General features: G+C 43.3%; 1 protein-coding gene across 1 annotated transcript in view; it reads left to right on the top strand.

Annotated features, from left to right (window-relative positions):
- Positions 1 to 18,181, top strand: part of TFDP1 (transcription factor Dp-1) — a 70,701-nt gene that overhangs the window by 24,959 nt on the left and 27,561 nt on the right. The window contains exons 4-5 of the mRNA XM_044285204.1: positions 14,624 to 14,721; positions 17,188 to 17,309. Of these exons, the coding sequence (XP_044141139.1) occupies positions 14,624 to 14,721; positions 17,188 to 17,309 (220 nt within the window). The remainder of the gene's footprint in view (positions 1 to 14,623; positions 14,722 to 17,187; positions 17,310 to 18,181) is intronic.

Genomic DNA, 18,181 nt, shown 5'->3' on the forward strand with positions numbered 1-18,181 from the left:
ATTAGGGAACCATACCTTACCATCACTGAGGATAAGATTGTGCTTAAACTAGACCCAGGTTTCCTGCCAAAGGTGGCCTCAGACCGCAACAGAGGCCAGGAGATCCTACTTCCATCCTTCAAGGATCAGGAGGAAGAGAAATTTCATTTCCTTGATGTTAGGCGTACAGTCATTAGATACTTGGAAGCCACTAGGGACTTCATGAAGTCTGACAGTCTGCTTGTCCAATTTGCTGGAAGGAATAAGGGATCCAGGGCCTCAAAATCCTCCATTGCAAGATGGATTAAGGACACTATTACCTTATGTTATAAGAATCAGAATCTGGATCCTCCTTCCAATATTAGAGCTCACTCTACCAGAGCTGTATCCACTACCTTTGCTGAAAGAGCAGGGGCCTCCCTGGATGATATATGCAGGGCCGCCTCCTGGTCTAGTATTCACACATTTGTGAAACATTACCGTTTGGACTTGTCTGGAACCTCTGGCCTCTCCTTTGGTCAGAAGGTTCTCCAAGCGGTTGCCCCCACCCATAAAAAATAATTTTATAACTCTCCTTGTGGCCGTCATGGTGATGATATGGGAAAACCGGAATTAGACTTACCGGTAATTCAGTTTCCATGAAATCACCATGACGGCCCATACATTCCCTCCCCTTCTTTTGTTGAAATTTTGTTTTTCACTGGTATTTTTCTGGTATGGTGTAATACTGGGAAATACTAGGACACTTCTGGCACTTGATATCTTTGGAACACTGAGGTGCGGTGGTGGGAGGGGGCAATTTAACCTCTTCTTTTTTTGCAGAATGTATATGAAACCTTCATTTTAATGGGTCCGCAAAAAATATTTTGTTACTCCTTGTGCATTCCGTTTCTGTATTTCCGTTCCGCAAAAAAATAGAACATGTCCAATTGTCCGCTTTACGGACAAGGATAGTACTGTTCTTTCAGGGGCCAGCTGTTCCGTTCCGCAAAATACAGAATGTGCACAGACGTCTTCTGTATTTTCCAGTTCATCCCTCATGATGGCACAACAGGAGGTTGTTCCCCTTTGACCCTCTTGGGACAGGAAACAGGTTGCTGCTGAGGCCCCCGTTCAGTTCAATGTCTCCACTGCTACACAATGATCTCCGGTTGTTTAAAAGGTGCTAGCACCAAGATCGCATTGTAGCCCCAGCCATAAACTGGATCTGGTCATCAGCACCATCTTTCCCATCAATGCGACTGAACTTCATTGAGAGGTGGTGTGGCTCCTCAGACACCATATTCAGCTATGCATTGTGGTTTGTGTCATAACTGTGAAGAACCTTTAAAGTAATGATGACATTTTACCAAGTGCCAGCAGCCTGCCCCACTAACCTAAGGATTTATACATATTTGCTCCGGTCTTCTGTGCTGCCTGCATGGTCACATGATCCACTGCAGCCAATGACTGGCTTCAGCAGTGATGTGACTACTACGTTTCCACTGAAGCCAGTCATTGGCTGCAGTGGATCATGTGACCATGATGCGTCAGATGTCAACACTGCGGGGACTGGAATTAACATGGAAGTTGTTGCGTGTGACTAGTGGCAGGGAGCAGATATGTATGAATCCTTAGCTTAGTGGGGCAAGCTGCTGGCACTTGGTAAAATGTCATTATTATCAGATAGCCCCTTTTTAAGGCTCTTCAGTTTGAGAGAAACCATAATGCTTAGCTGAACATGGTGTCTGGGCTTCACAGACTTTCAATGTTCATCAGTCTCTGCCAAGGTATCTGTTGTGCTGATGACGGGATCCAGTTTATGGCTGGGGCTCCAAAATCCAACTACATACACTTTGTGCCCTGATGAGAGAAGTCTGGTCACAGCCATAATCTCTTAGATGATCTTTCTCGCAGATGATTTCACCTAGATATGATCTGTCATCAGTTTCGTGTCTCTGGCCAGCTAATATGCCTTAATGCTGCAAATTATTTTACTAATGTGGGAGTAGACAGAAAAAAGGTTGAAAATACAATTTTTCTTTTACATGATCAGTAGAAGGGCAAACACAAGTCAACTATTTTTTGCAGATTCCCCATCACCCACTTTTCTATGCACAGTATTGTGCAATTCTCGGCCACGCAACGTTTGTGAGAAGTAGGCCTTGCGGAGCCATCCACAGCAATTTGAGAAATTTGTAGAAATAGTCTTATCAAGCAGCTTTCAAAGTAAAAATAAAAGCTGTAAAAAAAAAGCAATAACAATGGGTTTTATTACAGAATAGATGTGGAAGAAAGTCATACTGCTGTATTGTAAGTGATAGCTAGCAATGATAAATCTGTCCACTCAGTGGCGCTGTCTGCCGTTACATGCTTGTCAGTTTTATGGGATTAGTAACTTACATTATGGTTGAATCTGTGATGTAACTATTAAAGAGAGAATTTAGGCCTTATACACATGGCTGTATCCAATTTTCAGGCTGCAAATAACTGTTCCTTGACCGTTCCTTGGCATTGCATTTATGTGCATTAGTTTTTCTCACTCCCATTAATAAAGAGCACTGTTCTATTCTGCCAAAATCAAACCAGACTAGGGACCTGCAGGGTGTGTTAATGGATCGTAGGGACGCGCAAACTTGGGTTTTACAGGTTTAAGTTCGGGGTCCGGGTTTTACTACAGTTCTGTGATGGATTCTGTTACCACGGGCCATAATAGAATTCTATGACAGAATGCCTTTTAAGAGGCATTCTGTCATAATAGAAGTCTATGCACCGTATAACAGATCCGTCTAATTTCCATTATGCAGGCGTCTACTAAAGTTAAAAAAAAATAATCATAATGTGTGTATGTACAGGTCCTTCTAAAAAAATTAGCATATTGTGATAAAGTTCATTATTTTCTGTAATGTACTGATAAACATTAGACTTTCATATATTTTAGATTCATTACACACCAACTGAAGTAGTTCAAGCCTTTTATTGTTTTAATATTGATGATTTTGGCATACAGCTCATGAAAACCCAAATTTCCTATCTCAAAAAATTAGCATATTTCATCCGACCAATAAAAGAAAAGTGTTTTTAATACAAAAAAAGTCAACCTTTAAATAATTATGTTCAGTTATGCACTCAATACTTGGTCGGGAATCCTTTTGCAGAAATGACTGCTTCAATGCGGCGTGGCATGGAGGCAATCTGCCTGTGGCACTGCTGAGGTGTTATGGAGGCCCAGGATGCTTCGATAGCGGCCTTAAGCTCATCCAGAGTGTTGGGTCTTGCGTCTCTCAACTTTCTCTTCCCAATATCCCACAGATTCTCTATGGGGTTCAGGTCAGGAGAGTTGGCAGGCCAATTGAGCACAGTAATACCATGGTCAGTAAACCATTTACCAGTGGTTTTGGCACTGTGAGCAGGTGCCAGGTCGTGCTGAAAAATGAAATCTTCATCTCCATAAAGCTTTTCAGCAGATGGAAGCATGAAGTGCTCCAAAATCTCCTGATAGCTAGCTGCATTGACCCTGCCCTTGATAAAACACAGTGGACCAACACCAGCAGCTGACATGGCACCCCAGACCATCACTGACTGTGGGTACTTGACACTGGACTTCAGGCATTTTGGAATTTCCCTCTCCCCAGTCTTCCTCCAGACTCTGGCACCTTGATTTCCGAATGACATGCAACAGTCCAGTGCTGCTTCTCTGTAGCCCAGGTCAGGCGCTTCTGCCGCTGTTTCTGGTTCAAAAGTGGCTTGACCTGGGGAATGCGGCACCTGTAGCCCATTTCCTGCACACGCCTGTACACGGTGGCTCTGGATGTTTCTACTCCAGACTCAGTCCACTGCTTCCGCAGGTCCCCCAAGGTCTGGAATCGGTCCTTCTCCACAATCTTCCTCAGGGTCTGGTCACCTCTTCTCGTTGTGCAGCGTTTTCTGCCACACTTTTTCCTTCCCACAGACTTCCCACTGAGGTGCCTTGATACAGCACTCTGGGAACAGCCTATTCGTTCAGAAATTTCTTTCTGCGTCTTACCCTCTTGCTTGAGGGTGTCAATGATGGCCTTCTGGACAGCTGTCAGGTCGGCAGTCTTACCCATGATTGCGGTTTTGAGTAATGAACCAGGCTGGGAGTTTTTAAAAGCCTCAGGAATCTTTTGCAGGTGTTTAGAGTTAATTAGTTGATTCAGATGATTAGGTTAATAGCTCGTTTAGAGAACCTTTTCATGATATGCTAATTTTTAGAGATAGGAATTTTGGGTTTTCACGAGCTGTATGCCAAAATCATCAATATTAAAACAATAAAAGGCTTGAACTACTTCAGTTGGTGTTTAATGAATCTAAAATATATGAAAGTCTAATGTTTATCAGTACATTACAGAAAATAATGAACTTTATCACAATATGCTAATTTTTTGAGAAGGACCTGTATATTCTAATTATATACACACATGCCCACACCAACCAAGTGTGTTGCCACTCACCCCATTCACATGAGCAAATACATAATATAATGACCAACGCAAAGTTCCTCCAAAATAAACTACCGTAATTAAATATAAAAAAACTGTCGCTTAAAAAAAAAAGCAATAAAATATTAGCGTTTTCCCAGCTAGTAAGGTAAAGTGCTTACTGGTTACTGCAGGGCGCCTGCACTCATTATAACCAGTGAGCTCCGTCCTCTGCAGTGAAGGAAAGTGCTGATTTATGACTAGGAAGCAGTATGGAAGGAAATGTTGCCACTTAAATGTTTTTTCCGGTAAAAAAATGTCCTGCATCATGGCCCCTGAAGATTCATATTTACCTGCTCTGTCTCCTTCAAATGTTGGCTGGCCGTGGGCTTGGTCACACTACTCATACTACTACTCCTACTACTACTACTCATACTACTACTCATACTCATACTACTACTACTTCTACTACTCATACTACTACTACTACTCATACTACTACTACTGCTCCTCATACTACTACTGCTCCTCATACTACTACTCATACTACTACTGCTCCTCATACTACTACTGCTCCTCATACTACTACTACTCATAAATTCCAGCAGATGACTGACTTTAGTGGTGACATGCTGCTTGTGGCCACATCACCGCTGGAGAGGTGCATATTACTATGTCCACAGCCAACAGTGAGGAGACCGGAAGATAGACAGTGGGGGTAGCGCCGAAGACGAGAGCAGCAGGGAGTAAGCATTAGGCCTCATGCACACAACCCTTGTTGTGGTCCACATCCGAGTCGCAGTTTTTGCAGCTTAGATGCGGACCCATTCACTTCAATGGGGCCGCAAAAGATGCGGCCAACACTCCGTGTGCTGTCCGCATCTGTTGCTCCGTTTCGTGGCCACGCAAAAAAAGTCCTATTGTCCGTTTTGCTGACCGGAATAGGCATTTCTGCAATGGGCCGCCTGTTCCATTCTGCAAATTGCGGAAGGCACACGGGCAGCTTCTGTGTTTTGCGGACTGCAAAAACTGGCAGTCATGTGCATGAGGCCTTAATCTAGTGCTTCAGGGCTCTGCTGTGGGCACTTGTTAAAAAATAAAATCATTTTTACCAGGAAATTTCTTTGAGCCCATATTACACTGCACCATATTTGGCCAATTACTGGGAACAAGTGTTAATAGGAACAGGTGACATGATCTTTCCTGCAGAACATTAAATCATTGCTTCAGGTCGTGCGAAACAATGAATCTGGATGAAGACAAGCAGTAGCTGTCACTAGTCCCCATACAGTGGAAATGATCACTTCAGGTAAATCAGAGATGGAGAATCTTTTGGCGGCAGAGGGACATTTGGATATTTGTAACATCGTTCGTGGGCCATACAAAATTCTCAACTTTTAAAAATTTGGCTGTATTTGGTCAAACATAATTGACTTAGGGGTAAGTTACAGAAATTGTGCTTCAATAAAAAAAAAAAAATCCAGAGCACTGAATTCTTAAAGCACAAAATGGCACCTGCACGTTCACTCAAACGTAACCATCGAGTTCAATAAAACTTGGTATACACATCCCTTGCTACCTGGAAAAAAAATCTTCTGGGGGTCACACTTTCTAGGGCGTACCATAAGATATTCCCCAAAAATGACCTGTATTAGCCAATACAAGCCTGCAAGTCTTTCTCTTCATATCCTAACTGCCATACACACGGTCACATGTCCCTTATCAGCCAATAGAAGCTCGCAGGCCCTTAGTCTCCACATACACACAGTTTTACTCCAGGTTTCCATAAGTAATTTTTCTTCACTGCTGTAGGTCAGCTTTAGGCTAGGACTGCACGATGACAATAAGTCGCACGACACATAGGGCACAACTGCACTGCTACATGTGTCGCGTGACAATTTTTATAATAGTCTATGGTGTTGCACTGTGACATGTGACATGCTGCGACTACAACGCAACAGTTATAGAGAAATCCATCTTGGGTAGATTTTTTTTGCAACTGTCGTGTCGCAGTATGTCACATGTTGCAGTGCGACACCATAGCCTGTCATTGTCTCAACAATTTTTAGAATGTTGCGAAACACATTGCGTTGTGCAGCCCTAGCATAAAGGGGGCAGGCTGCTGTAGAGCTCACTGTTAAAGGGGCTGGCACTGGAAGTCACTGTTAAGGGGGCAGGGGCCACTATTAAAGGGGCAACTGCTTTGTAGGTCACTGTTAAGGCAGCAGGGTACTGTGAAGTCACTGTTAAGGGTGCTGGGTGCTGTGGAGGTCACTGTCAAGGGGGTGGGCCCCTGAGGTGGTCACTTTCAAGGGAGTGGGGTGCTGTGAAACTCGCTGTTAAAGGGGCAGCCTGCTGTGAAGGTCAAAGTTTAGGGAATGGGCTGCTGTGGAGGTCCCATTTTTAAGGAGGCTGGGCAGTGTGGAGGGGTGGGGGACTGGAGTTCACTGTTATAGGGGATACAGTCTATCTTTTAACGAGACACACATCTATTAAATGAAATGGATGAAATATACCCGTGCGAAGCTGGCTCCTTCTGCTAGTATTATATATAGTGCAGGCCCCATTTTGACCAAATAGAGCAGTCTTATTTTGAACTTGATATAAAACATTCAGTTCTTTGTATCTTTATTTGGTATTAATGGCAGCCAGCTCATCCAGAAGGGTCCAGAGAGGAGTTCACCCAGCTTTCACACTCCCTGCCACTGTCCTAGCCTCTGCCTTCGCAGCTGTCCCTGCCTCTCAGTTCAGATTACATCAGACCCTCTCCAGCCTCCATTAGCCTCATATCAACCCCCATCAGACCCCCACAGCCTGCACCATCTTTAGATCGGACTCTGAATCAGACCTCAGATCAGACATTTAAAATACCGTATTTATCGGCGTATAACACGCACCTTCATTTTAAGAGGGAAATTTCCGGAAAAAAAATTAAATTTCAAATAAAGCCTCTGATCTGCCCCCTCTGGTAATGCAAAGCACCCCCCCCCCCCTCCCTCCCCAGTATTAATCATTGGTGGCAGTGGCCACAGGCTCCCCCCCCATCATTGGTGGCAGTTAGCAGTTCCGATCGGAGCCCCAGCAGTGTAATGCTGGGGCTCCGATCGGTTACCATGGCAGCCAGGAGTCACGCTACTGAAGTCCTGGCTGCCATGGTATGTTAGTGAGCAGAGAGCAGCGCATTATACTCACGTGCGCTGTGGCCGCCGGTCGCTCCTTCTCATAGGTCTGTGCGGCGCATTGCTAATGCTGTAAGCATTAGCAATCCGCCGCACAGACAGAAGGAGCGGCGACCGGCGGCCACAGCGCATGTGAGTATAATGCGCTGCTCTCTGCTCACTAACATACCATGGCAGCCAGGACTTCAGTAGCGTGACTCCTGGCTGCCATGGTAACCGATCGGAGCAGTTCACATGGCAGGTTTTCCCTCAGAATTTCGGAGCGAAGTTGAAATTTTGCCGAAAACTCACCAGCGGCTGCGTCCTTTCTCCTTCCCACTAATTTTGATTGTGGAGCCGTAGCTTAAAGCCGTGGCCGCCCTGAGAAGGAACATGTGCCATTCATTGGTGGCGCAGTGGCCACAGTCCCTCCCCTCCTACTCTGTCCTCATTGGTGTTCAGCGGCAGCCGCGCACAGTGGGGAGGGAGGGACTCCTTCCTCCTCCCTCCGCTGTGCCGGCCGGCTCAGTCCTGCCTCTCTGGCCTCCTAATCGGCGTATAACACGCATACATCATTTGCCCCCTATTTTCAGGGGGGAAAAGTGCATGTTATACGCCGATAAATACGGTAAATAAACTTGCCTCTCCAGCTCCGGACGATGCTGCCGGTTGGCAGATTCACTCGCCCTCCCTGATCATTTTCCCGCTGCGCTGTACTGTGACCTGACAGCGCACAGTCTCAGTTCATAGTGCGTGGCTATGTGCACTACATCCTGATGTTGTATGTGTCAGGACACATAGCAGGGCCCGGAAGGTGAGTGAGGTGAGACCAAGGAACGGTACCAAAGCCCACTTCGGATTCCTATTTAATTATTATTTTTTTTTTTTTTAAAGATGCAGATCGGTAAATTACCACGGAATTCCTAAGTCTCGCGCAACTTCGGACGAGGCAAAGTTTTTCTACACGGAGCCAATACATTTTAATGCTGTACGGTAACAGCATAAACAACAAAGTTTTTGAATAAATCGACTTTGGATCTATGATCCGAAGCTTGGTTTGCTCTAGCCTAATTATCATATTGATGACAATTCTTAGCATTAGGCCTCATGCACATGACCGTTGTGTGTTTTGCGGTCCCCAAACCGTGTGTCTGCAAAACACGGAAGGCGTCCGTGTACATTCCGCACTTTGCAGAACGGCACGGACAGCCTTTAATATAACTGACTATTCTTGTCTGCAAAGTGCGGACAAGAATAGGACAGGTTATTTTATTTTTTTTGCAGACCACGGAACGGAGCAATGGAGGTGGACAGCACTCAGAGTGCTGTCCATCTTTTGCGGCCCCATTGAAGTGAATGGGTCTGCATCCGAGACGCCAAAACTGTGGCTTGGATGCGGACCAAAACAACGACCGTGTGCATGAGGCCCTAGAGTTGTCAAGATATCAAAATTTTGATTTGGGTTTAACGCCAAAAATAAGTGTTGTGATACTTGATACCATTCGATACCACACAAGTCACAAAAAATACCTACACGTTAACCTCATTGCCAGCTCAATACGAATATGGCGATACCAAACTTGTCGTTTATTTTTTATTACTTAAAAAAATGTAAAACTTTTGGGCAAAAAAAGCTGTTTTCTGATGGCAATAAGTCTTTTATTTTCGGTCTACAGAGCTTTTTTTTTTTTTTTTTACAAACTAGTTTTTATTGGTACCATTTTTGGTGTACGTACAACTTTTTGATCACTCACTTTTCCTGTGTGAGTGCATAGAGATGGCTGTTCTCCACTTAGTAGGAGCGTGCACCTGACTCCTAAGCATAGAACAGGGATTTAAATGAATAAATTACTTGTTATCCTGAATTTATATATTTTTAGATTCTATATAATGACTTGTTTAGTAACTCTTTGCATTCCCAATGTAATTATAGAGCATCTACTCTTATGTCCCTGTTGTACCATTCCTGTTATTCTTTTGAAAAGTGTATGTATGAATTGCCTGCAGTTTGCAATAAAGGTCCAACAGGGTGTTACCATTGGAGGCTGCTGTTTGCACTGATTGGATAGTGTCAGACTGCAGGGACACTCCCCCAGCTGGTAACAGTCACACATTTACTACTGACTGCTGGCGATTTCAATCCTAAACGTTTAGTGGGAATAATAGAGGGATGGAAAACAGTTACTAGGGATGAGCGAATCGACTTAGGATGAAACATCCGAATAGGGCTGAAACGATTCTTCGAATAATTTGATTAAATCGAGTCAAAAAAATCCTCAATGCAGTTTCCCTGCATCGAGGAATCGTTTACATCACGTGATCACGGAGCGGGAGTGAAATTAACAGTCTCACTCACCGCTTCCGTGTCCTCCGGAGTTCAAAGAGATGGCACCGCCCTACAGGCAGGACTTTGCGTAATGCGCAGTTGCGCACATACGTCGTCAGCACGCTGGCGAACGATGTGTCTGTGACATCACATAAGGTCCCAGTGCATGCTGGGATGAAGACGGTCTCCATGTGTCTGCGGCTGCGCCCTCCTCACTAGTGCCAGTGCCATTAGGTAATTTAAGTTAACAGCACTAGAGGCACGCCAGGGGAGGGGGGAATCGGGGGCACTCGCTGTATATTGATAGGCAGATGGAGAGTGGTTAATGGAGGCACCACCTTGGCATGTATAAAGTTATTGGTTTAGAGAGGGGTTAATGAAGGCACCTCCAAGGTGCTTTCATTAACCCCTACAAACCAATAACTTTATACATGCCCATTGCCAAGGTGCTTCCAATAACCCCTCCAAAGTAAACCAATAACTATATACAGCCAAGCCAACATGTGTGTGTAATTATTTGCTATACCATACCACCACTGTAAGAAATAAAAATATTGTTTTTATAAAGAAAAACGTAATTACGTACGTTATTTTAAGGTTTTTCTTATTAGATTACTCGATGAATCGAGAAATATAATTGATAGAATACTCGATTACTAAAATATTTGTTTACTGCAGCCCTACATCCGAAGTCGATTTTTATAAAACTTCGTTCTAATACTGTACGGAGCCGGAGCTTCACATAGTATTAAGAATGTATTGGCTCCGATGAGCCGAAGTTATTGCTTTGCGAAGTTACACGGGACTTGCAATAACTTAATAAGTTAATTTGTACTGTAAAAAAACAATTTCCCGAACTCTGGTTCCGTTCCAAAGGGCACCTTGGAACCGAACCAGAGATGGGGAAATGTTTTTTTTTTTTTTACAGTACAAATAAATTTCCGAAGTTATTAACCGAAGTCTCGTGAGACTTCACAAAGCAATAACTTTGGCTCATCAGAGCCAATACATTAGGGATGAGTGAATAGACTTTGACGAAACATCAGACGTCGATTCACATAAAAGTTCGTTCTAATACTGTACGGAGCAGGCGCTCCGTACAGTATTAGAACAAAGTTTTATGTGAATCGACGTCTGATGTTTCGTCAAAGTCTATTCACTCATCCTTAATAGTTAAATGAGCAGATGCTACAGAATTATTGGATGGGTAATGAATCTCCTCTTGAAATTTTGGAAATGTAGTGACGGTATATACAGGTCCTTCTCAAAAAATTAGCATATTGTGATAAAGTTCATTATTTTCTGTAATGTACTGATAAACATTAGACTTTCATATATTTTTGATTCATTACACACCAACTGAAGTAGTTCAAGCCTTTTTATTGTTTTAATATTGATGATTTTGGCATACAGCTCATGAAAACCCCAAATTCCTATCTCAAAAAATTAGCATATCATGAAAAGGTTCTCTAAACGAGCCATTAACCTAATCATCTGAATCAACTAATTAACTCTAAACACCTGCAAAAGATTCCTGAGGCTTTTAAAAACTCACAGCCTGGTTCATTACTCAAAACCGCAATCATGGGTAAGACTGCCGACCTGACTGCTGTCCAGAAGGCCATCATTGACACCCTCAAGCAGGAGGGTAAGACACAGAAAGAAATTTCTGAACGGATAGGCTGTTCCCAGAGTGCTGTATCAAGGCACCTCAGTGGGAAGTCTGTGGGAAGGAAAAAGTGTGGCAGAAAACGCTGCACAACGAGAAGAGGTGACCAGACCCTGAGGAAGATTGTGGAGAAGGACCGATTCCAGACCTTGGGGGACCTGCGGAAGCAGTGGGCTGAGTCTGAAGTAGAAACATCCAGAGCCACCGTGTGCAGGCGTGTGCAGGAAATGGGCTACAGGTGCCGCATTCCCCAGGTCAAGCCACTTTTGAACCAGAAACAGCGGCAGAAGCGCCTGACCTGGGCTACAGAGAAGCAGCACTGGACTGTTGCATGTCATTCAGAAATCAAGGTGCCAGAGTCTGGGGAAAGACTGGGGAGAGGGAAATGCCAAAATGCCTGAAGTCCAGTGTCAAGTACCCACAGTCAGTGATGGTCTGTGTTTTATCAAGGGCAGGGTCAATGCAGCTAGCTATCAGGAGATTTTTGGAGCACTTCATGCTTCCATCTGCTGAAAAGCTTTATGGAGATGAAGATTTCATTTTTCAACACGACCTGGCACCTGCTCACAGTGCCAAAACCACTGGTAAATGGTTTACTGACCATGGTATTACTGTGCTCAATTGGCCTGCCAACTCTCCTGACCTGAACCCCATAGAGAATCTGTGGGATATTGGGAAGAGAAAGTTGAGAGACACAAGACCCAACACCCTGGATGAGCTTAAGGCCGATATCGAAGCATCCTGGGCCTCCATAACACCTCAGCAGTGCCACAGGCTGATTGCCTCCATGCCACGCCGCATTGAAGCAGTCATTTCTGCAAAAGGATTCCCGACCAAGTATTGAGTGCATAACTGAACATAATTATTTGAAGGTTGACTTTTTTTGTATTAAAAACACTTTTCTTTTATTGGTCGGATGAAATATGCTAATTTTTTGAGATAGGAAATTTGGGTTTTCATGAGCTGTATGCCAAAATCATCAATATTAAAACAATAAAAGGCTTGAACTACTTCAGTTGGTGTGTAATGAATCTAAAATATATGAAAGTCTAATGTTTATCAGTACATTACAGAAAATAATGAACTTTATCACAATATGCTAATTTTTTGAGAAGGACCTGTATATCTCTCTCTCTCTCTCTATCTCTCTCTCTCTCTCTATCTCTCTCTATCTCTCTCTATCTCTCTCTATCTCTCTCTATCTCTCTCTATCTCTCTCTCTATCTCTATCTCTCTCTATCTCTCTCTATCTCTCTCTATCTCTCTCTATCTCTCTCTATCTCTCTCTATCTCTCTCTCTCTCTCTATCTCTCTCTATCTCTCTCTATCTCTCTCTATCTCTCTCTATCTCTCTCTATCTCTCTCTATCTCTCTCTATCTCTCTCTATCTCTCTCTATCTCTCTATCTCTCTCTATCTCTCTATCTCTCTCTATCTCTCTATCTCTCTCTATCTCTCTCTCTCTCTCTATCTCTCTCTCTCTCTCTATCTCTCTCTCTCTCTATCTCTCTCTCTCTCTATCTCTCTCTCTCTATCTCTCTCTCTCTATCTCTCTCTCTCTCTCTCTATATCTCTCTCTCTCTCTATATCTCTCTCTCTCTCTCTTATCTCTCTCTCTCTCTCTATCTCTCTCTCCTCTCTATCTCTCCTCTCTCTCTATCTCTCTCTCTCTCTCTATCTCTCTCTCTCTCTATCTCTCTCTCTCTATCTCTCTCTCTTCTCATCTCTCTCTCTCTCTCTCTATATCTCTCTCCTCTCTCTATATCTCTCTCTCTCTCTCTATATCTCTCTCTCTCTCTCTATATCTCTCTCTCTCTCTCTATATCTCTCTCTCTCTCTCTATATCTCTCTCTTCTCTATATCTCTCTCTCTATCTCTCTCTATATCTCTCTCTCTCTCTATATCTCTCTCTCTCTCTATATCTCTCTCTCTCTCTATATCTCTCTCTCTCTATATCTCTCTCTCTCTCTCTCTCTCTCTCTCTCTCTCTCTCTCTCTATCTCTCTCTCTCTCTATATCTCTCTCTCTCTCTATATCTCTCTCTCTCTCTCTCTCTATATCTCTCTAATCATATATATATTTTTTACTTTGCAAGTTCAATACGAGGAACTTACAGCATGTGGCAGTGAGTTCCCTTTCTGACCTCTGATATAATGTATAATGCTGTGAGCCTGAGAGTCCTGGAATCTATTGAATTACACTGGCAGCATTATGTCAGTGTAATTCAGTTGATACCAGGGCTCTAAGGGTTACATAGCATTATAAATCAGTATAAGGCCCCTTTCACATGAGCGAGTTTTCCGCGCGGGTGCAATGCGTGTTGCGAAAGCATTGCGCCTGCATCGAATCCGGACCCATTCATTTCAATGGGGCTGTGTACATATGCGACTGCATTGGTTTTCTATGCATCACTTGTGCATTGCGTGAAAATCGCAGCATGTTCTATATACTGTTTGTTTATTTTTTCTTCACGCAATGCTGGCCCCATAGAAGAGAATGGAGCTGCGTGAAAATCGCATTGTATCTGCAAGTAAGTGTGGATGCGATGCGTTTTTCACTGATGGTTGCTAAGACATGTTTGTAAACCTTCAGTTTTTTTTATCATGCACGTGAAAAACGGAGCGTGGTCACAGGCAAAACTGAATGACTGCCTGCGAAATCGCGCATTTTTAACTGAACAGATTTGCAATGCATCCGGACACGCTCGTCTGCAAGGGGCCTTATGCTGTGCAAGTATCAGAAGGAGACCACTCACTGACGCATGCTGCAAGTTTCTCACAATGAACACGCTAGTCTTTGTCTGGCCTCTGTTCACATTTGGCAGACTTGTTTCTGCACCAGTACAATCCATTCCACAGTGCCTGAATTCCTGCAAGCCCCATTTAGATGAACGAACAGATGTGCAGCAAATAATTCCCCCTTTAGGAAGCGATCATTTGTAATGACGCACCCTGTTCTGTATATATTTCTAGATTAATAGGTGCTTTTGTATGAAATGTTTGCTTTACTTTTGCTCCTAATTGATGCAAATTCCTGCTGAAATGAGTTGCTGTATCTTTGGTAATTTGCAGGTGTAGTGTCGCTGTTGGCTGTTCATCCATCCTCCGTCGGAAAACAGCTATTGCCCAAAACTTTTGGACAGTCCAATGTTAATATTTCTCAGCAAGTGGTAAGCAATTTCTCCTTTGTGTTAATATTTACTGTTAGACGTGGCATATTTGTTGTCATGTACTGTATTACACTTGCCTCTGGTATCTCCAGGTCCATAGAAATGTGCCCTATCTAATGTATAGCGAGCTGCTTGCATCTGGTTATGTGCTGCTAACATTGAGCGAGGTCACCTGGACTTAAGACAGATAATAATAAAAAAAAATCCCCTCTCAGCAACTAATAGGGTCAAGGTAAGTAGTGCTTAAAATAACTCCCGATATTATCTTCAGTTCCATATTAACCTTGCTCTTGATTATTCTCTGAGGGACTTTAAATTCTGACTTTAGGCCATCTAAAGTCTGTAGTATATGTAAATCTGCACATAAAATCTTGGCACCCGTTCAAAGTTCAAGGGGTATTCCGGTAATAACAAGTTATCCCTTATCCACAGGATGGGGTATAACTATTGGATTGGTGGAGGTCCTACTGCTGGGACCCTACCAATTGCAAAAACAGGAGCCCTAATGGAGCCGCTGGTTGGAAATGCACCATCCATTTCAGGGAGGCTCCACAGGGAACTGGGCCCCCCTTTTTCTTGATCAAGCGGTAGGACTCCACTAATCTGATAGTTTACCCCCTAACTTGTAGTAACTGGAATATCGCTTTTAAGGCTTTTTCACTCTGCGATCAACTGGCAGTTTATTCACGAGATTAAAGCGAAATCTAGGCAAAACACTGAGGTTTTTGCTAACTTAATGAAAATTGTGACACTGCCCTAATCATTGAAATAAAATTTCTATTAAAGTGCAGAGTGTGAGACTCGCCAGGGTCGATGGCCCTCCCCACACTCCAGCTCTGGAGACTTGCATGTGATGAAATGTCACAGCTGCCATACAGTACAAACCATGCAATGTGACCTCAACCGTATACAAGCTTTGACACGGTCTGTATCTGATCATGTGTTCACAGCGCTGGGCAAGCCGACATGTGCCCACGGGCAGAGTGGTCACATGGATGTCACCATGTTGTTACTAGTGTTTTTATACAAGTTGCTTACCAGTACATGGAAGGGAATGTTTCACCAGGCAAGATACCTATAGCATTAGATATAAGTACTATAAGCTCCTGTAGATGCTCATATACACTGTTGTGTATGAAAATCATAGTAAATAAGATACTTCCCTTGGAACAGTGCATCCTTAGTAATAAATGCTGCGCCAAATGAGCAAAGATGAGGATGAGGCATCATTTTTTTTTTCCCATCAGTTTTAGATGGTCTGAATGTGCTTTGGTACGATAGTGATGTGTTCCTTAGGCTATCAGTGTTAGATTGGCAAGGTCCTGACTCGATACCCAACACTTGGAAAAAAGGAGGAAGGACAGCACACCTAGTTTAGTGAGCAATAGGTGCACGTCTCCAGGGGAGTGGTAAGCTTCCCCACATTGATCAAATGATCCGTAAAAATGGATGCAGACAGCACATCCTCAAGTGAAGATTTATTCATATCTGGAATAAATCTTCACTTGAGGATGTGCTGTCTCCATCCATTTTTACGTATCATCTGATCAATACCCAGCGCATCAGCTGTTTGAAGGATCCCGTCATTCCAACTCCGTACTTCTAGTAGCACCTGTCCTTGGTAATGTAGCTGCAATGCAAAGCACTTATAAAACTGAATTGTTCTGAAGTATGGCACATGTAAACAATGAGGATGCCCCATCAAACAGCTGATCAAGTCCCTCACAGATCCATATTAATGGCTATCCGTTTAAAAAAGCTGAGTAACCGCTTTTAAAGGGAACCTGTCAACGGGATTTTGTGTATAGCGCTGCGGACATGGGTTGCTAGATGGCCACTAGAACATCCGCGATACCCAGTCCCCATAGCTCTGTGTGCTTTTATTGTGTAAAAAAATGTATTTGATACATATGCAAATTAACCTGAGATGAGTACTGTCCCTGATCGTCTCAAGTACAGGACTCATCTCAGGTTCAGGTGGTAGAGAGAGAATGTCCTTCCTGCTTTTGTGAACTTGAGTGGCTACATGGAACAATAGATGCACTGGTCAATGTAAACCTTTATACAATGTGTTTTCATGGCCTACTGACCCATAAAGAGCTTGTGTTCCAGGACTTTACTTGCATAAATGACTTATCCATTTGGAGGGTTTGTGTGCAGTACATGGACGTTTTGTGTGTTGTGGAGTCTATATGCCAGGCATGGCCAACCTGAGGCTCTCCAGCTGTTGCAAAACTACAAGTCCCAGCATGCTTAGACTGCCTAAAGCTATCAGCCTGCAGCAGGGCATGGTGGGAGTTGTAGTTTTACAACAGCTGGAGAGCCGCAGGTTGGCCATGCCTGCTATATGCTATTAGAACATCAATCGGCATTAGATCTGGTGTTTTCCTATAAACATGTGGATGAACCCTTGCCTCTTCTGAACATGTAACAGAATTTTCCATGCTTTTTTTCTTTCAATCACAGGTCATTACCACACCACAAAGACAGTCTGCACCAAGTACGATTTTATTAGGAAGTCCACATACTCCCAACACGCACTTTGTTTCACAGAACCAAGTTACAGACACTTCTCCATGGTCTGCTGGGTAAGATGCATGCTTTTGGTGTATTCCAGTAAATTTTCCTTTTGTAGCAAAGGAAAGTACATACCAGGAAACAAAATGAAGCATTTAATTTTTTTCTTGTGCATTGCTGTCAAGCCTAATATTTTAGGTGAAGATTGATTAGTATAATAATTCCCAGACAGTGCTGTGTTCTTTAGGACTTTTGACTGTTCTGTTACCATCTGCATTTTCTTACCAGAAGTCTACATTTTATCAATGGGGCCATCTTATGGCTGCCTCAGCAACAGTACCCTTCCCTCTGCAGGCTGTCTTCTGCCGTCACATTAAAACTTCACACTGATCTCATGTTTTTAGGGGAACCCTGCTGTCACCTGTTGTGGGAGACAGAGATTAGAGAAACTATTTCTATCCATTCTTGCTTCCCTTAGATAAGTAGAGGATGCATCTCTACTGTCTGACTCAATATTTCAAACTAGTAGGAGAGAATAGGTGTTGATAAAACATAACCTAATTGATATGGTTTAAAATATAAGCCCAGATATTGGAAAGCAATATACGTAGTGAGTGAGTGTTAGACTACCAGTTCATGGACTAGTTAAGTTCTTATGCTGCTATACAGCCTGCTGCATATATTGAGTGCTAAGGGTACTAGTTTGGTTAGTCTCACCTAAGTGTACAACTGAATGACACCCTACAGCAGTTAGGAATGGATTGTTAGGAGCGGATGCTGTATGTCCTATATCGTCCTGAAGCTAACTCTGAGCTGGATACGAGCAGATCACCCGTATTTTTCGCCCCGCAAGACTCATTTTTCTCCCCAAAAGTGGGTTAAAAATGCCCCAGCGTCTTATTGGGTGAAAACTGAGTGCTTTCATTATGGTAGCACTCATTAG

Source organism: Bufo gargarizans, chromosome 3 (assembly GCF_014858855.1).
Source record: "Bufo gargarizans isolate SCDJY-AF-19 chromosome 3, ASM1485885v1, whole genome shotgun sequence".
Lineage (NCBI taxonomy): Eukaryota > Metazoa > Chordata > Amphibia > Anura > Bufonidae > Bufo > Bufo gargarizans.